The sequence below is a fragment of the Acanthochromis polyacanthus genome, chromosome 2 (assembly GCF_021347895.1).
Source record: "Acanthochromis polyacanthus isolate Apoly-LR-REF ecotype Palm Island chromosome 2, KAUST_Apoly_ChrSc, whole genome shotgun sequence".
Lineage (NCBI taxonomy): Eukaryota > Metazoa > Chordata > Actinopteri > Pomacentridae > Acanthochromis > Acanthochromis polyacanthus.
This window is the reverse complement of record NC_067114.1, coordinates 4,160,788-4,182,913: the sequence shown is the minus strand read 5'-3', so window position 1 is coordinate 4,182,913 and position 22,126 is coordinate 4,160,788. Positions and strand designations below refer to the sequence as shown.

The window sequence follows — 22,126 nt, the reverse complement described above, 5'->3', positions numbered from 1 at the left end:
TAACACCATCCTACCAGCTTTTTCTGTGCTTTCAGCTGTCTCTTAAAGTGTCCGACAGAAGGTGGTGTTTTCTCAGTGATTATAGTAATAAATAACCATCATAATCAGGAGTCTTAGAAAATGATTCAATGTTTGTTATTTGGCCTGAACAGATAACAGTCATAAAACTGTTTTCAACGCGAATAAATCGCAGCTGTAATTCAATAGCTACAGATATCTGACTTTTTTACAAAATAAAATAAAATCTAATAATAAAATAAATTCACAATTTAATTTAAATAATTAAATTGTGATTTTATTTTACTTCGCCTTCCCTCTCTCTCATCTGATTGCCTTATATGGATAAAGAGGCGGGCCAATTGATGCTATTGGTTTACGCTTCACATCTTCGCTGTCTATTGGCTCTATTGGACGTCACTCACAGAACGCTTCAGTTCCCTCTTCCTGTGTTACCGCCCTTGGCTGAGTGAGAAACTGAAGCTCAGAAGACATCGCATTCATTGGGAAGACTGGTGTTATTTGGAGATTCCGTAGCTAGTTCCCGTCCGCCTCAGGTAAGGAAACAATGTGGTGTTTAAAAGCAGCGCTTTAACACACGCCAGCTGTGTAGTTTTACACCCTGTCACTTACATTTTGCTCTCTTTAGCTGTCTCGTTACCAAACGGCTAGCGACTTGAGTCAACTGTAGAAGGTTAGCGTGTTAGCTTCCACACCTCATCGGGCTATTTCGCTGGCAGTGCTGCATCTCATAAACGTAGCTCCGTTACCACAGTGAGTGTCCCTTTAACTGTTTGGTTTGGCATTCCTAGCTTGTGTGTTGCCGCTTCAGCTAGTAAGTGGTGATAATTACGGTCAGCGTGTTTACTGTCAGCGTGATAATCATAAACATGTCAACGGGTTAGCTAACGCCATTCCGGAGCCCGCTATATGTACTGGGGATGAGGTGTAGCTAAGTTACTCCCAAAGTAACATACTTTATGTTTACAGGATTAGTAACCTTACATGAAGTATCATTTTCTGACAGTATTACGTATCCTCTGCTGATTCTTCTATGTGCTGTATTTTTGGTTTTCTTATGCAGGTGGTTTGCTAATTGTATGTAGAATGTAGGGCTGATTGAATCTGAGCTGCCCATCCCTGTCAGCCAGACAAAACATTGACAGGGCATGAATACTCTCTGTGTCTGTTTGGCTAAGACAAGAGTTTCAGTGTTTTTAAGGACATTCTTTATGTGGCATGTCTCACAGAAAGGCTGGGGCTTTAGCAGCAGCTGTACTACCTGTTAGTGAAGTGCAAGGTCATTGTACATGTGTCACTGAGTCTACTGACACACTCCCTGTTCATGTGAGGGTTTATGTTTACAAATGCAGTTTGACTAGCAGGGCTCAATGGTGAATGAAGGGTGTGGTCCAAGTCTTTAAGGAGGAGGAGGAGGTGGTGGTACTTTTTCCTTTAAGCATGATGGTGGCCTTCCTGAAGCCATGAAGCAGGTATTGTATCCGAGTGGAATGCTGTGGTGACTGCTGACATGGCACTTTTGGTGATACTGTGTCCTGTATCACCTTTTATAGTGCAGTATTGCAGATAAACTGGCTCCTCGGATCAGTTTTGTTTAACCCAGATGCCTTTCAGTGGAGAATGAAACTTGGCTGTGAGCCATGGTAGTGAACAGTGGCATTACTTTCTTACAAAGACAACAAAGCGACACCTTTTCTTGAGCTTGTGTTATTCATGCTCATAGCCCATGCAAGACCTTGCTGGGCTTGTAGGGCAGGGCTCTTCCTTGAAATCTGTTCTCATTATATAATAATGTAGTGTGTGTGTGTGTGTGTGTGTGTGTGTGTGTGTGTGTGTGTGTGTGTGTAGAAGAGGGAAATATGCAAATAATGTCAGTTTGTTGAAGAAACGCCCCTCTTCCTGTCGGATACTTGCCAGGTTTGTACAAGATTGAAGGAGAAGAAATCTAAGTAAATAACCAACATCTGACAGCTTTTTGACAGTTAAATTGGAAAAGATAACTGTTACTACGGGTCACAAAGGCCTGTTTGGAAAGCATGATACAAAGTTAAACATCTGTACCATAACCGTTTAGACACATTTTATTTTCCTGACACCTCTATCCTTTTGTTGTTTTTACTTTTTATATATTGCCGTGCACATATCTCAGTGTCAGCATGATCGCGCCCTCTGTTGCTATCTCCGTCTCCCTCCATCTGGTTTCTATCTTTTCTAAGCAGACACCTTAGGAGGCCGAACACAGAAATGATCAAGGAGAAGTGAGTAACAACAGGGTGGAGAGAATAAAACTGGAGGAGAGTAGGTGGGAGGAGGAAGAAGTACAGAGCCTCGTCCCAAGAGTAGCATAGCTGGGTCGTTCTAACTATAGTCCTTTTGTGTGATGTTGGGCTGGTGTTCTATAATAATGTACCAGTCAGTGCTTCCTGTTCATCTTTGAGTTGCAAATTACTATTCCTCCAGCTTGTGCCTCTGAGATCTAAATAGCTCTGCTACCCTGGATATTTCATGTAAGGATCATACTTGGCAGAGCTAATGGCTTCTTTTTTTTCTTCTTAGCAGCTGGCGGTTATATAATATATACCTGGGATATCTGGGATGGTGTCTGATATCATAAGTACGTGATATCCGATATCACACGCTTGCCTTTTTTAAAGAAGATAGCCTCCCTAGTTGACCCGAAGCTTTCATATGTTTCATATTGCAGACAGCGTTGACAGATATTTCACATTTCATCCCCATTTCTCTATAAGTTACTCAAAAAAATGTGATCAGTATTTTACCTATGAAAGAAGCATGAATATAACTAGCTTTATGTACTGTTGTCTTTGCAGCCTAGGGGAAAATATGTGCACAAAACACCTAGCCTGTTAGATAAAGTTAAGTTGTTGCATTAGTGGCTCTGTCCAGTGGCCTTATTTTACAGGGCAGTGAAGGAAAGCTCAAGGTGAGTGTAGACTACAGACAGGTTTGCAGTATTATTGGCTCAGAGCCATCTGCTGTTGTCTTGAAGGATTAGTGGAGAGAAGAAGGAGAAAGGAATCAATCAGACTGGACTAATGGATCCTCTCAGCGTCTCCACCTCGGCCTGAGCCCACCCATTACAATCATTATCCCTGTCTGCATGCCCCATTACCCCTCTGTCTGCACATTCAAAAGTTCTGGGCCTCACTTTGGACGGTGGCTGGGTTTTGAATGTGGGGAATAATCTGTCAGTGAAGTGGAAAGTGAGAGAGAGTTGAATAATGGGGTAAATGGTGTCATTTTGAGCTGATCTTGTGTTAAGAGCATGTGTATGACTTATGTTTATTCCACGCCGCTCTCTGATTTTTCCAGATCCTGACTAGAAATGTCACATTATTGCCTTTTTACTCATCTAAGAATTTGTCTAGTTAAGTTATCCTGACTTCAGGCAAGTCAGGGATAAATCTTGCTTTATATAATGCCAGAGAATTCTTTCTATATGCTCACATTAGCAAGCAAAGATCTGGCCCGTGTGAAACTGAATGGGGAAAAGTTAGGTCTGGAGATAAGGGCTTTTGGCTTTCTTCCATCTCAAGCATGTTTTTAGGTTCTGGAAACCTGACCAGCTGTTACTGTAAGTAAAAGTTCTGTATGTTTGTAGCGTCCTTGGACATCTACAGTTATGCAAATAAATCCTGATCGCTGTCCCATGGTCACAGAACAGGCGTCTGCTGCAATTGCTGCATGGAATATTTTTATTTTTGTAGACATAACTCTAAAGTTCAACCTTTTTTGGATGGGTACAGGCTCTTTAGCTTAGTGTTGTGTTGACAACTTGTCACCAATGCTGTTTGCATGTTGTGCACAGAAGTTATATTACTGTTACTGTTGCCCTGCTGTCACAAAGATCGGGTCACTTTCCAGAACACAAAACACGGCTCCTGCTGGCAACCTTGCTACTGACCAAAGTATTAAACAACTGTAGTAATTTGAAATCACAATCTCAATGCCATAATGAAGGCAGAATATAACACTAGGTTCTCTTAAACAACATAATATACGCTTTTATGGGTTTGTTATTTTGTTTTTATTGTCTACTACAGTATGTTTCCATGCTTTAATGTGAAAAAAACACATACATTTTCTTATATGCACATTGCTCCTCTTGTCCTCGGTCTTAAACACTCCGTTTTAGCCCGTGAAGCCCTCCCAACCTGAAATTCCCAGTCTACTCCGATTGGTCAGCGGGACAAACTAAAGTGAGGCACTGCTGGCTACGTACCATAACCCCAGATCTATGAGCACCTCTAGCGGAAACGCTTCTCGTGATGGAATAATGGTGAACTATAAGGCAGCTCCTCATTCCGTTTTTTGAGGATCTGGCCAAACAGCAGCTAGTTTGATATTATTGAAATGTATAACATGATGATAAGCAACGGAAGAAAAGCTTGGACTTTGAATGAGGTGCTTCAGACACCTATGGAGCAGTGTTTTCTTTGTGAGAGAGAATGACTCTCTTGAGGCGGACTTTGGGGTTTTTGCTGACCTTTATGTGCCCAAGAAAGCTAAATAACACACTAATGGAAAGTTTATTTGCTTATCTAGCAGAAAAATTGCCGATTGAATCCCAGCTTTGAACCAAAACTTGCCTCGGTTTCTATCATCGTCCCTCTTCGCCTTATTTGCCCCCCCCCCTGACAACAGGACAGAAGTTACTCTACCTGGGGAAAGTTATCGATAGCTACTGGGGAGAACAAAATTGCTCTCATCTTCCTGTTTTGTGCGTGCCGTTTCATTTCCTTTGTGCCATTAATCGGAGATTTCGTAGGCAGTGGCCGACAGAATTACACAGCAAAAGCAAGAGTTCTAGGGGACCAGTCTGAAAGCTGACGATATTATTCTGTTACCGTGACATTTATGACATCAAAAAGACTTGTCTGTTACTATTTAAATGTCCATTTGTGCTGTTTCACCGCCACTTTACTTGTCAGGCACCATATTATTATTGTTGCTCATTATATTCATACGCTTTGACTAGAGTTATCACTGCTGACATTTGAGCTCAGCTTCATCTGCTGGCTCTCAGGCTTGCAAATGCTCCTGATCTGACTCATAATCGTTTCAAAAAGAAATGAGTGGAGCTGTAGTGGGCTAATGCAGGAGGTGAGGGGAGGAATTAGCCCAGCACAGAAGCCTGGATTGTCAAGACAGAATGAGAGACACAGACACTGTCGGACTCCTGAGGAAATTCTCTGGAGTGGAGAAGTCAGCCAGGCAGCTCCAGGGAAATGGCACTACATGTTTAAAGAATCCTTGGCTAAACCACAGGGTTGACTCTTTCAGTGAGCTGAGGGATGGTGCTTTATTTTACTGCTGGCATGAATGAGTTGAGCTGATGAAATATTCCTTTGTATGTTGGGGGCGTCCACAGGTAGCAGCCAGGTGCCTTTAATCAACAACTAGACAACTGCAAATGCAAATAATGCTTAATTCTGTCTGTACACAAACACACTGTTGGATTCCCTTTGCAACAAACATGTACTTCAATGTGAGACTTTTTTGGGCCTAAACAAGTTAAAGTGCATGCACAGTAAAGTGTGTGTGTGTGAATGATGAGGAGAAAGACCATCTGTGGAGTCCTGCGGGTAAACTGGAAATGATGAGGTCATTCTGTGTTCGGACTGTGGCGTGGGAGAGAGAACTGAAGGCTGACGCCTCTTCGCTTTGTTTGACAGAGTACACACTATCAGTCCCCACTCATTCACTTATCTGAGCTTTATTTAATCTTAACTATTGTGTTATGTTCAGGCCTTTAGCCCCAAAAGAAAAATATACACAGTCGTTCCTCTGCCCCTTAGATTAAGCTCCTTTTGTTTTGTCTTTTAAGTCGATAATGTTTTTTAAACTGACACAAAGTTGGCGTGCACAGAGACTTGTTGGTGATCCTAATGAGGACAGTGGGATGGTTTGTCGGAGCCTGAGAAAGTTCTTTCTTCGTCCAGCTGTGTGTGTGTTGCATCACCGCAGGCTTTGTTATCCAACCCAGCTGTGATCAAGTATTGTTTCACAGGGGTGAGATAAACAGTGTTTACCTCATTCTGCTGTATGCAATTACATTTCATTGTTTGAGACAGATGAGTTAAAATGATTATTTTGTTCGTACAGCCTGTCCTAATGAAGTTGTATGTTTGTTTTCAGGTCGCCTCTCCCTGGTCTGGAGCAGTAACCCCTGAGAAGAAGCACTGTGGCTGTGGTCTGCTGTTCAGTGTCGCTTAGCAAGCTATAGCCAGAACCATGGCGTTGCCGTATAAGAAGGATCTGGACAAGTACAAGGATCTCGACGAAGATGAAATCCTTAACAAACTGTCGGCAGAGGAGCTCAAACAGCTGGAGACGGCCCTCGAGGAGATGGACCCTGAGGTCAGGAAACAGTGAAGCTCTTTAGTGGGAGGGAAAGAGTTCATGCATTTTTTGAACTCATAAAATCTATTGTGTTGTTTGCAATCAGAAGTAAGGGACATAGCTGCAGTATTAGACACTGGTTTTGCAGGAATTGCACCTAATTACCCCGGTATGAACAGATAAATGCCTCTTGTCAGGTTTGTAGTACGTCTACTGAATTGTAAAAACCTCCCACTTCACAGCTGCTGTGGTTGGAAAAATCATTTAAAAGCTGCAGCAGCTCTGTCGGCAGGCTGCCAAGTGTTTTCATGTTTATTTGTGAGCAGAACTGACTTTACAGCATAACGAAATCCCTCCCAAACCCCTGAGCCTTTTATTTATACTCCATCTAGGCTGAGTGAGGCTAACCTCCCTATATAGTGACCACACAAGGCCCACAGGAAACAGCCAGCGTCAGTGGGAAAACGTTCATTCCTGGATCTCATGCCATGAAAGAGACAAATTGAAATTGGGTGTGTGATTGCATTTGGTTTCAATATCTGCAGAGAGCACAGTCTGACTCATACTTCTCCAGATTTCCACACATCCAGGTTCACCTCTGCCAAGCTTTTACTCGCCTACAACAAATAATCCACAACTGATTGCATTTTTGTGTTACGCTTCCAATCCAGGCATCAAGTTAAACTGGTTCACCAGACGTTTACTCCCCATTTTCAGGAGCTTCTAATTCGCGTTTATTTCCTTTGTGACTCTTCATACTATCTGTCGCTAAGGCCAGCTACTACGCAAACCTGAAGATGCAAAGAACTAGGTTGGCATTTTCTTGCGGCGCTGTAATTATTTAGTTTGGAGTAGGATGCATTCTCAATCTGCCAGCTTCTTCTCTGTGAAAAATGCTTTTGCAGCAGAGCAGCATGCTTCAAGAAATTTGATGCCTTAGTAATGAAAGTACCTTCAGAGAGACACTCTAACATCACAGACTGCTGTGGGGCCAGAGTGTTCTTTTTTTTTTTTAAAGGCGTGATACCTTCTTATTTGCAGAAAGCCTACAGATGCATTCACAGCTCAAAACTGTACTCAAGCATTGGCTCTTTATAGAATGAAAACTTAAAGTTAGTCGTGTGTTTTCATGTCTTCCTCGGTCTAACGCGGCTGCTCGTCTTCTCTCCACAGAATGCTCTCCTCCCAGCGGGTTTACGTCAGAAGGACCAGACGTCTAAGAAAGCTACTGGACCATTCGACAGGGAAAGTCTGCTCAAATACCTGGAGAAGGAAGCCATGGAGCACAAGGACAGAGAGGATGTAGTGCCCTTCACTGGGGAGAAGAAAGGTGAGTGTCTTTTGTGTAATCTGCAGCTGTCCTCAGTGGCGCTCAAAAAGTCATTTCAACATGAATATTTCCAAATTTACAAACTTGAACTGACTCAAAATTACAATATAGATAGTTGGGAGATAGTTAAGTCTTAAAGTTTAGTGATGAAGCAGATTCTGGAGGAAGGATTGCTTCTCTGTTGCTCCTCTTCTGTTCTTTGATTTTCCACATTTCAAGTTTTTTTTGGGTTGAGCGAAGGATAGAGGATGTTAAATTGAATTTCTTTATTGTAATTGAACAGTCTGCAGTGAAATTAAACAACAATCATGCCAGTAAATTCAGAAAAGCAAATTTTTTTTTGAAAGAACAGTAATAAATGTGTTAGTATGAAATAGAAAAATCCTATGTACAATGGTAGTCTATGGAAACAGTGATGTGTTGTATTGTTGTTGTAAGGATGCCTTATTTGGTGTATTAATAACTATGAAAACTGTGGTAGAGCTGATGTTCCACTTGTAGATATTGCACATTGCTGAACATATACAAAAATGTAATGACTTAAAGTTGAGCAAAAACTACATACAAGCTGCTGCTGCTGTATGTAAACATATATAAAGATGTTTAAGTTCTGTATGTAAAACAAGATGCAGAGGAGAAGAAGAAGGTGTAAATAAAGGTGTACATATTTCCAGAATCCCAAATGTATTCAGTAAATGTACATTAACACAAGATGATTTAGCTTTAATTTCTGTTGTGTGTTTTTCTTGAAAAAACCCCCAATGCTCACAGGTAGAATGAGATGCTGATTTCCAATTGAGAAAAGCCACAACAGTCCAGTTGTGTGGCTGAAATGGCAACACAGAAACTCCAGTAGTATCTGTTTTTTGCTCCATGCTTAACTGCTACGAGCAACATGTGGTTCTGTGAAATGGTAGGGTTCTATTTGTCAGGGGCTGGAGATTGAAGGTGCTTGTGTTTGAGCAGCACAGACACGACAGTAATTACCGTTGTGCTGTCTTTGCAGGTATTATTAATGCATGTCTGCTCTTATGCAACATGCAGCAGTGTGGGGGAGGTGTGTTTGCACCAGGGGATGGGAGTGTCAAAGGAGGAGGCAAGTTTAGGATTTAATGTCTGGAAACTATGTTTTTATTGATGTTAGCCAGCAGATGTGTTTGTTTTGCTGTTGGATCAGCCTCTAGAGATGAGTAAATATTGACTCTATTTGCTTAAAGCTGAAGCTCTGGCTTTTTTTTTTTATTCAGAAGAAGCAATGCAAATCTGAGATTAAAGCCTTATTTGAATGGAAGTGATTTGGTACGACATAGATGACGTGTTTGACTTTCCTCTGTATTTTGAATTATTTTAACAAACAGCTTCTGCCCATATCTCGACTGTACTGTTATTTTCCAGCCATTAAAGTTGGTTATTCTAATATTCCCGGTTATATAAGCAGGCTTTTTAGCAGGCAACTGTTCCTGTAGTGTTGGCATTGAAGAAGCGACAAGGCATCGCATCATCACAACAGTGTGATATCAGGAAGTGACCGAGGGGGAATGTACTTGTCAGAGTGTTCTTGAGCTTTGTCACAACACAGTAGATATCTGTGGCAGGAATTTTCCCCACAAAAGGTGCAACAAACAGCCACTGCTTAACCAGAAGGGATTAATGTTTCTCCGGAAAACCTTTTGTGTTCAAACTGGTTATTTGAGACATACTTGTGGTACTTTTTTTCAAAGAGACAAAGATGATTTTTTTTCTCTGTGACAGCATGACAGAAAAACAACATTACTGAGTAGAAATTCTTTTCCAGAGGAAGGAATTCCTTTTGTTGGGATCTCTAGAGAGCTGAAAGCTGCTCCCTCGTTGGAGAGGAAATATGGAACTGACATCTTCCCCTGATCTAACCATGGCCTGTTAGACATCAAGCTCCATCTGTGTGTGTGAATGTGTGTGTGTTCTTTCTATGACGACATGGAAAACTCACATTACCGTGACTGTTCTGTGGAATGCAGCCGATTCTCTTCCCCTTGTTATACTCACCCCCTGCTGTTTAATAATGTGGTCACGAGTGTGTTTGTCTCTTGTTTCAATAACACATAATTTCAGGGGAAAAACAGCCCGCTTAAACGCCATGGCAACCACTTCAGCCCCGCACTGACTTAAGTTCATTGTCCTGGGTCGGTCCTTCCTATTATATTTCTGTAATCTTCTTTTTTTAATGCTTGTTCTTTCTGTTCGTCCTTGATTTGCTTCAGGGTTTGGCAGCATTATTGACTCTGGTGATGACAAGCTGATAATCTGGGGGGGGAAAGAAATGTAGTATTATTGTGTTTTTGAAGGTGAACATTGTTGGTGTTTAGCGTCAGAGCAAAAGAACATTACTTAAAGCATTTTGATCAACGTCTGATAAACTCTTTCTGTTGAGATTACAATGGAAGGTGTGGCTGGCAGCAGCTCGGACCCACATGTGTTCAGTTTTCTGCAGAACTGCTTTCACAGTTGATGCGTTTGCCACTAAGCATCCATGTATAACAATCTGCAGACTTACTGCTCCAAATGTAATAATAGCACAAGGTTTTTCCTGCCAAGAAAATGTTCCCTATAGACGTTTTAGTCAGAAATCATAAGAATTGAGAACAAAAAACATATTTGTGATAGGTTTTGTTAATTGCTGTTTTATGCACTCAAGCATAATAGACATTTTTTCTTGGCAAAATAGTCCTAAATAACAGGAAAATGCACAGATTTCTGTTTGGAAGGAGTGCTTGACACCCTGACATCATCGCTTATTGTGTTATCTTATTAGTTTCATTGAGATCTGTGGTTTTGTTATGTTGTCGTCTCTTAACCACACAACACGTTGGTTCAATTAATAGTTTTAAATGTCCTTCGTATATGCATTTGGTTTGTGCTCTATCAAAGACTTGATTCCGTTTAGAGGATTGTTATGGTTTAGTTTTGTTTTATTTCTGTCTTTATCTTCCCAGTCCACTGCTGTGATCTGGCAGTGAGATGAACAGACCTAACGGTTTGACAAAAAGAGTAAGCAAATGCCGAAAGTTTCTTGTAAATACAAATGACAGTTTACTGACCAATTTAGTGTTTACTGCTGGTTCAAATGACACATCTTACCTGCTGTAGTTGTGCGTAATGTGCACAGTTTTCCTTTTGCAAAGAGGCATTACAGTTGATATTTTATGTTTCTTCAATGTACTTTTCACTTTTTAATACTGTGGTTAAAAAGTCATATGGATACGCTGCTTATTTGTAGATGATCGGGGTTTTTATTCACAGTGGAGCTCAAATATTCAGGAGACTTACCATTGACAGAATTGGAAATTACCTGGAAAAAATGTGCATTTTGTTTTACATAATTGTTGTAGAATGTGTGATTCTAAAGGGTTCAGGGTCTCTTTGCAAGTGTCCGGTCAGAGTCTTTTCTATTTGAAGTACCTGTCTGCTTTGAGTCTGTTTAGCTTTTATCTGAACATATTTTCACTGTCATATCCGAATGTCATTTCCTGATGTCGTTGTAATTCTTTCCTACGGGATCACACAGATGACAGGACTTCAGGGTGCCAGTTTTTTGGCCCAGCTTGTCCTCATTTAGGCGGGTTAAATGTCGCTCCAGAGGGACTGGCACAGGATGCTGCCCGATGACTGTATTTACTGTTTGCTTGCTCTCAGGAAGTGCCAGAGCCCCAACGAGGGAGCAGTTTGAGTGGCCTGACTGGCTTAAACGGAGGGGGAGAGGGGGGAAGGCCTGGTCTTTGGGTGTTTTGTTTGTGGAGACGGGCATATCAAGAGGCAGCTAATGGCACCCACTGATGGTCTGTCTGTCCAGTGCAAGTGCTTGCTGCCCCAGCAGCGCAGCTTAGATTAGACTCGGGCTATTGTTCCATGACTTCCTTTGCGCTTTCCATTTCTTCCCTCCCATGGGTTGCTATGGCGATACCATAGCTGTCAGACAGTCGTAGCTGGACCGAGTTCAGCTGATGTGAAGCACTGGTGTTTGGAAGCTGTTGTGTGAAACAGCAGGAGGCCCGGACTTGTTTAAACAACACATTTCTGTAGCTCAGACCTCAGATTGTCTTTGTCAGAAACAATACCTTTATTATAAGATGTGAGAATTTCAGTTATATTTTATAAATGTACATATTCTATTGATCAAATGCAGTATAACCTTTCATCAGTGCGGATTTTCAATCCACTGCAAGAAAGCAATAAAACATGTTTTTTTTAGTGTGGCACAGTGTTGAAAATAAGCTAAAATGAGAGTAAAGCCCAAAAGACAGTGATGATTGTACTGACGTTTGGCTGTTTGATATCAAGCTGAGCAGTTAAATGTTTTGTGACTCGATACAACCCCAGGTTAATGTCAATACTAACTCTGCACCTCTGTGTGTTTATCAGTTGTATTGCTGCTGTATCTTTGAAGGAGTCCATGTTCTTGCAGACACACACACACTCACAGCCCTTTGCAGTCATGCAGTCTTATGACTGTGGCTCAAGGCAGGAGAACAGGGATGCTTTTTTGGAGAAGAACAAGTCATATTAACCAACAGCTGAACGTTTTTTTTAATATAAGGAATGGGAGGTTGTGTAACATCTCGTAAAACACCCGCCTGCCTGTACCTGTTTGTTCTGTCCTTGTGGATGTTAAAATGATGTATTGTCTGGTTTTTGTTTTTTTAAATTAGGGCTGAATTATCTCCTTCACGTTTAGAATTTTACCCAAATTCTTCTGCCTTTCTTTCTCCATAGGTAAAGTGTTTGTTCCTAAGCAGAAACCAATAGAAACACGCCAGGAGGAAGTCACAACCCTCGATCCAGAGTTAGAAGAAGCTCTGTCCAGTGCCACAGAGACGGAACTAGGAGATCTAGCAGGTAAGGATGAATACATACCTTTGAGAAAGTGAAGATGTCAGTCGTAAAAAGCTTAACAAGCATTACTCTGTAGGAGGGTGTCATTGAAAAGGAAGCTGAGCTCAGTCTTTGCTGTGACAGTAAAACACGAGCTCCTTCCACTCTGTCATTCCCATGGCCCTGACTTTTTACTGTGTGTGATGATTGGAGGGGGGGGATAAAAAGGCTCACAGAGCAAAATAACACCGCTTGTCTGCTGTGCTGTGTAGTTTTGCTTACTGGAAAACACGTGTGGATTCCTCACCACAGCTACTTACTCTGTGATTTGCTTGTGTTCGCAGCAATCCTGGGTGTTCACACGCTGGTCACCAGTACCCAGACATATGATGGAACTGGATCTAAAGAGTCTTACAACAGTGAGTAGGATTACAATTGGATCGGTTAAATCTGTTGATTCAAAAAAGGATCGACATCTTCACCTCTGTTTGTCTGTCTTTTCTAGATGTGATCAAGGGGGAGAAGATGAACCCGGTGTTTGATGAGCCTCCCAATCCCACCAATGTAGAAGAAACTCTGCAGAGGATAAAAAGCAACGACAGCTCCTTAACAGAAGTCAACCTCAACAACATTAAGGTAAACAGAAGCTTTCAGAGTGTTACAACACAGCTTAGTAGGGGAGATAACAGCCAAGTAGATGCTGTTGAGATAAACGTAAGTTAAGTAACACAGATCGCAAAAAAGAAGGCGCTGAGGGCAGAAGATGCTGCTGAAATTAAAGAAAATAATATAACAAAAGGTCAACGGTTTTGTCATTTTTTTTGTCTCATTTTTTGTCACTGTAAGTTTTTGGTCTAATTTTTTGTTTTGTGTTGTTTGTCTCGTTTTTGGTCATTTTGTTTCTCGCTTTTGTTGTTTGTGTGTCATTTTTTAAAAATATTTTGTCCTGTTTTTTTGGGGTTTTTTGTGTGTTTTTTTTTTTTTTAAAGTAAAATACAATATCATTTAGTTCCAGATACTTGTTACTAAATGTTGTGTTCCTCTGTGATCTGGAAGCTGTAATGTGTAAATGATAAACTGAGGCTGAATGTTGTTAAAATTGAACTTATTTTTCTTAATAAATTTCAGGTTGTTCATGATGTTTTGTTGAAAGAAAATTCCTTAAATGTGAATATTTTCAAAATGTACTTTTGTGCACAAAAACATAGGAAATATTTGGAGTTGTGGTTATTTATCGGTTATTATGTTGTGATTTTACTGGTCCGGCCTAGTGGAGATCAAACTGGGCTGAATGTGGAACCTGAACTAGAAACAGTTTGACGTCACTGGTCTAGATGCAGATACCAGGGACTCACACGTAGAAATTTACGTATAAACTGAGGATAAATCCCGACACACGGAGAAGAAATGCAACAGTGCAGAGTTCTATCAGAGTCCACGCATGTCAATCCCTACAACCAAATCAGTTTGTCTTTGTTTCTTCCTCAGAACATTCCTATTCCCACGCTGAAGGACTTCGCCAAAGCCATGGAGAAGAACACGCACGTCAAGAAGTTCAGCCTGGCAGCGACACGGAGTAACGACCCGATAGCTGTGGTGAGATGGGAGCGGTTTGGGTTTTTTTTTTTTTTAAATTTGCTTTGTGGACACCTGATGACTCCAGTTTTTTTTTTCTTGCACACACAGTTATATTTACATAGATTTGTTTTCTGCCTCCTTCCTGTTTCCCAGGCGTTCGGTGAAATGCTGCGGGAGAACAAGGCGTTGCGAAGTTTGAATTTGGAGTCCAACTTCATCACCGGGGCCGGCGTTCAGGCTTTGGTAGATGCACTCCGAGATAATGACACACTCACAGAGATCAAGATAGACAACCAGGTACACTTACTATAATAAAGAGTACGTTTGTGTTTAGTTTATTTGTTGCTGTCGTCATCACCGGGACTTAATGGTTGTGTAGGCTTGTGCTCTATTTCAAATACAGGGGTTTCATGCAGCCTAAAGTAGCAGGAAATGTTTGTGTTACGTGGCATGCCGTTGAAGAATACGCCAATCAACACAAACCGCTGCCTGAGAAACACCCGTAAAGCTCTAGCTGAGAGTTTCCAGTAGTGGAAAAGAAGATAAACCATGTGGTGTGAGCCTGAGAGTCTTCTGACATGAACCGGTGTGCAGATGTTGACCTCCGTGGGTTTCTGTGTGCTTCAGAGGCAGCAGCTGGGCACCACCATAGAGATGGAGATAGCTAAGATGTTGGAAGAGAACAACAGCATAGTGAAGTTCGGCTACCACTTCACTCAGCAAGGACCTCGATCCAGAGCCGCCGCAGCTATCACCAAGAACAACGACCTGGGTACGACGCACACACAACAGTTTGAGATTTGTTTGAGTCACAGTGGTCCCTCGCCATATCGCGGTTCACTTTTCGTGGCTCGCTGCATCGCGGATTTTTAAATTGCATTTGTTATCGCGAATTTTTTTGCTATATCGCGGGATTTTGGGGAATATAGGTATTGTCATAAATTTATTATTGTGGCGAGCTGTGTTTAAGAACGACGCTGGAGAAAGGATAGCTGCCTGTTATACACTCTGCAACTGGCACATGCTTTTATTTTGACACACAGAGAGCTGCAGGAAGTCATCAAACACACTTCACACTCACGGTCTTGACAACACAACACTTAACCAAAATAAGTAGGCTGATTAAACCACAAAACCACAAATAACACTGGAACATGAACATAAACCACAATAATGACATTCAAACCCCCAACACCCCAAACTCCCATGGTGCATTGCAGCACAACTCACTGATGGACAATAATCATTTTAATGTGCAGTAACCAATTCAAACTGAGCATTTTGCTTGAATCAGACAATTTAAAGCACTTTTTTTTAAGATACTTGTTTCTATTTATATATATATATATATATATATGTATATTTAATGATTGTTTAGTACAGCTGTTTGTTGTTTGTTATACTGTTGTTTTTGTTTTTCGAAAGTGCCAACAAAGTTTTGTTGCAGAAATGCAATGACAATAAATATTCTTGAATCCTGAAACAGTTCAGTCATAGCAACCGGCTCTGCGATCGCTGCACTATTTTCATTATATTTGTGGTAAAATAAGCATTTTCTAGCTTAAAAAATGAAAACAATATAATAAATAATAATTAAAACACATTAAAAGAATATTTAATTGAAGTAAAATGCGTAGGTTACATTGCTGGGTGCATGTGGACTTGTCCATTTCACAGACATGTGATCGCTGCGCGTAGTGTTCTCCGGTGTGGGGAGGGTTTATAGAGCCTTAAAATATACACTCCCTGTCATAAGGTTTGAGACACTTTCTCATTCAAATAAATTAGAACCCGTCTCAAAACTTTTGACAGGGGGTGTATATATATATATATATATATATATATATATATATATAAATAATAAAATATGGTTGCTACTTTGTGGATTTTCGTCTATTGAGGGGATGGGGTAGCCTAGCCGCGCTAGACAACCCACAGCAACGAATTTAATTCTCTGCCAGGGTGGGTCTAGTTACCCTCCATAAGGCTCCAGGTTGGATTCTCCTAAAACTGGCCGGACGAATCACCATGAAGTGTAGAGTCAGAAGGCGGGCGTGACGACAGAGGCGCGACGATTCTGACAGAAACAACCGGAGCACAATAAACAGTTATCTTTCGACTGGGCTTTGGCCACAGCCCTTAAAGATTTGAAGCTAAAATTGAACTTGAAAGATAAACAAAGGACGGCACTGAAGCGTTTCATTGAGAAGAAAGACGTATTTGGACTTATGCCGACGGGATATGGCAAATCCTTAATATACCAGTTGGCTCCGCGGCTCCGCTGGTTGGGAAGCTAATGGGACTTAGCCACAATCCGCCGGTGCTCTCGGAACTACGTCAGCCTATTCGTTGCGCTGATTGGTTGTATACCTACCCAATTGCTGCAGAGGGATTTGATAGACAACCTTTTAGCCCGCCTCCCTCCCTGTCGAGCTTCCCTAGACCCTTGTGCCGTCAGAAACATGGGTGTAGCGTGGCTAGGCTAGGGATGGGGGAGTCTGGAGCATAACCCCCGCGCGAGACGAGGGACCACTGTACTTCCCCGTCACATTGCCTTTCACCTGGTATCGGTTATTTATGGGAGTGTTAGGACACTCGCTTAAACATCTGTTTGGTTGCTTCCTGAATGAGATATCAAGACCTCTGTTCTTCCTTTTAGCTCCTCCTCCTGTCAGAGCTGCAGTAGCACAGGTCTGATGCATGGGTGTGGCTCCCAAGTGTGTCGATGCATCAACAATAACAGATTTCTTTCACAGTGTTTGAATGGAGTATTCACTGCATTAACGGTGTGAATGTTGGGTGAGCTTTGAGAGTGACGACATCTCACTTCTGGTTTTCTGTTCACGCTGGCGCACGCTGTTGAAATAGGTGTAAACTTTGACCGCATAGCTCGACATGACTCATCCTGATGAGCTACCAAGCCCGCTGACAGTTGTTTTAATTCTGCTTTTTTCCTGTCCAGTCCGCAGGAGGCGAGTGGAAGGCGACCTGTAGGGACGCAGCCCAGCCTGTCTCCCAGCCAATTGTGTTTTTCATCTCATCGTGTGGAATTATTTCAGCCAATGCCCTGATCTCATCTCACTGTGTGGAAACTCTAGTCTTGTGCCAAACTGCGGGGCAAGGCACGCTCAAACCAGAACATACATCTGAGAAGAAGGGAAATAACTGGAATTGCCCTCTCCTATACACATGTTCATACTTATGTTTATTGATATGTTGTTTTTGAAGGTGTAAATCTCGTTAGTTTTTAGTCATTTCATTTCAGCTGCTCCTTTTTTTTGAGCCTTTATATTACCTGTCCGGACTTTTTACTTGCTTTTTTCCCCCCCACCCTTTTATACAATGTTATAATCATACAAACTAATAATAAACATTACCAAGTAACAGGAACAGCAGTAACAGCTTTGTAAAAACAGTAACTAACAGTTGAGAAACCCCTGTATCCTGTGTTCTGATGGTTTTCTTTTCAGGCTGAAGCTCCATGTGGGATTTCTGTATCGGATTAGAAGCAGAGTTTATCTTTGAACGATCGGGGAAGCTCTCAAGTTGATGCTTGAAAAGGATTCAAGGCCAGGAGCAGATCGGTTATAGCGTCGCCATGACGATTAGCCTATAAACCTCATGACTGTACAGATGTCTGTTTCCATGTAGAAAGCAGCAGTAGTGACTCTTGGCTCTGACGTCTCTGAGCAAATTGCTGTTCTTCATTGCATGAGCGTGGAACCTTGAGTTGCCTTGTAAAGCCGGCGTGACTGTTGGTCTGGTGTGTGCAAGAAGTTAGTGCTGGTCTCATACTGTAGTCATCCTGAAACGTGATGCTCGACTGATCATTCTGCTAATGACAGTCCTGTACTGTTGTCTTTAAAGTATATCCTCATTTAGTCTCAGTGCATATTGTTTTGATACTGCTTCACCGTTTTATTCTAACTAAAGTTCTTGTTTTGATGCAGATGATCACTTTAATCCACTCACATTATAAATTATAGTTACATTTCGATAGTTTAGATCAGGGGTGTCAAACTGATTTTAGCTCAGGGGCCACATTCAGCCTAATTTGATCTTAAGTGACCAGTAAAATCGCAGCGTTAATGACCTATAAATAACCACAACTCCTAATGTTTCCTTTGTTTTAGTGCAAAAAAAGTACATACTGAAAATATTCACATTTAAGGAATTAACTTTGAACAAAACATTATGAACAACCTGAAATTTCTTGAGAAAAATAAGTTAAATTTCAACGATGATATGCCTCCGTTTATCATTTACACATTACAACTTCCAGATCAGAGTGTCTACAAAGGCACAGAACATTTAGTCACAGCTATCTGGAACTAAGCAATCTAGTATTTTGCATTAAAAAGGAAAAAACAAGACAAAATATTACAATAATGACACACAAGCAATAAAAGCAAGAAACAAAATGACAAAAAATGAGACGACACAAAACAAAAAATGACAAAGTTTAAAAGCGACAAAAAATGGACAAACGAGACAAAAAAATGACAAAACGTTGAAACAAAACAAGGAATAAAGCAAAACACAAAATGACAAAAATGAGACAAAAAAACACAGGTTAGACAAAAGGAGGAAACTATGACAAAAACATGACAAAAAACAAGAAAAAATATTACAAAATTGAGACACAAAATGACTCTTTATAGTCAAAACAACTTGTCCTGCTCTTACAAATCTACAAATTGCAGTTAATGTCTTCTGTATAATTTTTACAAATCTTTACAAAGTCGTCCCATTGGACCCTCTGCAGGCCTGGTTTTGGCCCACAAGCCACATGTTTGACACTCCTGGTTTAGACCAGTTTAAAATGGGGTTATTCTTTTAAAAGGAGATGACATCAACCAGAATCTAGTCTGAAAAGGCTTCGATCTGCTCTCACAAACGTCTGCTCAGCACACTCTGTTGCTCAACCATGCCAAAGACTAACATGCAGTGCTTCAAGTATCAATATTGGAAAGGATTCTAGACGTTTTTAGATCGTGCTACGCCATTACATGTATTTCTTTTCTGTGGGCTGTTCATTGCAAAATGTTCAAGTAGTCCAGTGAGATGCGAGGAAGAGTTGGGAAACGGTTTGTGTGTGCGGTTCGTTTCTTCTCAGGTTGCGGCTGCTTGTGAAATATTTCTTTGAACTCCCAAATGGAAGTCTTAAAATTAACTTCTCCTCACAGCGAGTCTCTCAACAGTAGCATGTCATTTTTTTATGTAACGTGGTGTGTGTATGCATCGAGCTGAACTTTACACTGACCTGCTAGAAAGGGTTAGAACAGGACTAATTCAGGGGTTACTTGAAACTTCTCTATACTGTTTATGTGTAATAGGAACAATATGCTGGCATGAAGTCATCACTCGTGAACATCGTGTTTCTGTTGACCAAAAATGTTCTTACATCAGCCTCACATTCCTTTGGACTTTGGGTTTTTATATCTGTGTATGTTTTCCATGATCATATCTGCTAGTATTTCTCCTTGCACCTTTTTTTTTTTGTTTTGTTTTTACATGACTGTTTTTTCTGGTGGACAGTCGGCTAAAGCGGTGAACGGCTTCTTTGCTTGTTAATAATATTCTGTGATTCATAATATGTATAATAATTGTAAAATGCCATCTCAAATTCAGCACACACACACACACACTGCTATGTGTGTACAACGTAAATCTACACAAGTCACTGCTGACATGTTTTTGTACCTTAAATCCAAACCCAGGTGTTAACACGAGGAATCTGTATTATTATGATCAAGCCACAGGACTGGTAAAATGCACTGCTGAATATAAGACATCTTAAACAATAAATGTTTTTACGTACTGCGTGCCCGTTTTGGGTTGTTTTTAATCCTCCCTGACATCGCATGAATTATAGATTACAGAATATCAAATAAGGCTTAAAATGCTTCAGGAATCTTGTGAATATTCATGATTCTGTGCGACGTTTTGGAGCAGATGTTTTCATCCACTAATCTTTTTTTTTTATTTTTTTGTATTTAAGATTGTGTTCAATATTAAAAAAGTAACTTTGCACGAAGAATTAAATGTAAAATGCATCTTAAAAGAGCATTTGCTATTTCAGGGACAGAAGTGTTGCACAAATATTGACCAAACTGTCAAAAATGAACACTGTTTGAGGAGGTTATCCCTCATGTTCTTCCTCGTCTGACCCACAGAAAACCTTCCCAGGAATTAGTCTGATTCTTAGACCCGGTGATCATTTGCAGCCCCATCTTCATTCCAAATCTGGACTAGATATAGCACCTAAAGCCTGTGCATGAACTTATCATGCACAACAAAAAATTGTTCTTGTTTTTTTTTTTGTTTGAAGCCGAAGCAGCTGGTGTGAGATGTAGGTCATGGGACACGTTGACGCAAGCCAGCTCATTTAGTTTCACCGTCGCAACAGGAGCGAGAAACCGCTTTGCTTCCTAATTAAGGCAGCAGCAGCTCCTTCTGAGCTCCTCCTACAGCCGTAGATGCACTTCAGTTCAAAGGTGGGGTTTAAATGAGATAGCACAGGAAATATGAGGTACTTTGACCAACACCTCCTGGAAAAAAACAAATCAATTATAATCTATTTTTTGAGCAATAAACACACACAAAGCAAAAAGAAGATGAACTGCAGCACAAATTAAACAACACGAATTATACTCGAGACAGAAGAAGCAGTTAGAGGTGTGGATGTTAAGATTATGCATTGCTGTTGCTCATTGTGTCGCTTTTGTAACAGTAAAAGACTGATTAAAGGCAGCTAATCAAAGAAAGGTCTAGTTGCAGCTTTGTGATTTTATAGTTATTTTATGGTCAAGTTCACTTAAAGGTTGATGACAACTGTACACAGTAATAATTGATTGCTCCATTTTAGCTTTTATTAATCAGTCTTTGTAACATGAAAGCCTCAGATTCAGGTTTCTTTTCTCAGTCTTCCTTGCGGCTCTTTCAAATCCCATCTGGTCCTACGCTAAATTCATATGCAATGAGCAGACCTGGCAGATCCATGCAGACTGTCACTCCAGCTTCTTTTATCCCCCCATGTGGGAGGTCTTCATGCATCACATCTGTGTCCTTTGTGTCTAATTGTCACAAAATCTAGCTGTGGTCGATGGTTAGAGCCTGACGATGGTGCTAGATGAAGACAGGATCACCAAAGTCAACCTCTGAGTACCACTGCCATCCTTAGGAACTAAAACTGTGTGTAACTACTGAGTTGCAGCTCTCGGCCTGATGCGCCAAATCTCAACTTCAAAGAGCGCGTTAAGAACTAATAGACGGGCCTTTTGGTTTGGGAGGAGCTCTGGGTGGTGTACGTGTGCACCCTCTAATCAGATCCAGTTTTTGAGATTGTTTGCGCATGCCTCAGAGATGATGTAATGCGCATGACTCCATCCCTCTCCGGGCTTCCTGTGCCAGAAAGCTGCGGTGAGCGGCTGTCAGAGAAAACTCGGCACTGCTGGCAGCCAAGTGTGGCCGGAGGGGGGAAGTAAATGACTCAAGTGTTTCCACTCTGTGAGCGCAGAGAGAACGAGAACAGCAGGTTTGTGTCATGTCTGTTAATCAGGAACAATGCGAACCTTGAGACAGAATGCAGGAGTATAGTATACAGTTGTGCTCTTATGTAAGGACAGTAAAACTCTTCCCTCAGACCCTGACTATTAATAAGTGCTGCCTCCGCATGTGGAAAAAATAGAGCCTTTATTTGATGTTCAGAGAGCTCTCTCAGAAATAGGAGGCTGGGTTTAGTTTTAAATAAAAGGTGGGAGTTCCTGGAAATCCATGAAGATGAAGCCTTAAAGGAGATTTGTGCTGACTGCAGCGCACATTATCCCACGTCATTAAAACGACTGGCACTGTGCTTAGCAGGAACCCTCTGAACCCCAAACACTTTCCCTTAGCTTATTGGCTCCTGTCACATTTTTACTCACTGTATGCCCACTTCTCACTGCGAAATAGTGCCTCAGTGAAAGCAGCTCAGCCATGGCTGGAAAA

At 41.2% G+C, this 22,126-nt stretch overlaps 1 protein-coding gene across 1 annotated transcript; it reads left to right on the top strand.

Annotated features, from left to right (window-relative positions):
- Window positions 1–415: 415 nt before the first annotated feature.
- Window positions 416–19,960, top strand: tmod2 (tropomodulin 2). The gene is made up of 10 exons (XM_022201455.2): window positions 416–554; window positions 6,178–6,399; window positions 7,555–7,711; window positions 12,461–12,583; window positions 12,904–12,978; window positions 13,065–13,195; window positions 14,048–14,155; window positions 14,291–14,434; window positions 14,765–14,909; window positions 17,100–19,960. The coding sequence occupies exons 2-10, from the start codon at window positions 6,274–6,276 to the stop codon at window positions 17,129–17,131; spliced, it is 1,041 nt and encodes a 346-aa protein (XP_022057147.1). The 5' UTR covers window positions 416–554; window positions 6,178–6,273; the 3' UTR covers window positions 17,132–19,960.
- Window positions 19,961–22,126: the final 2,166 nt, after the last annotated feature.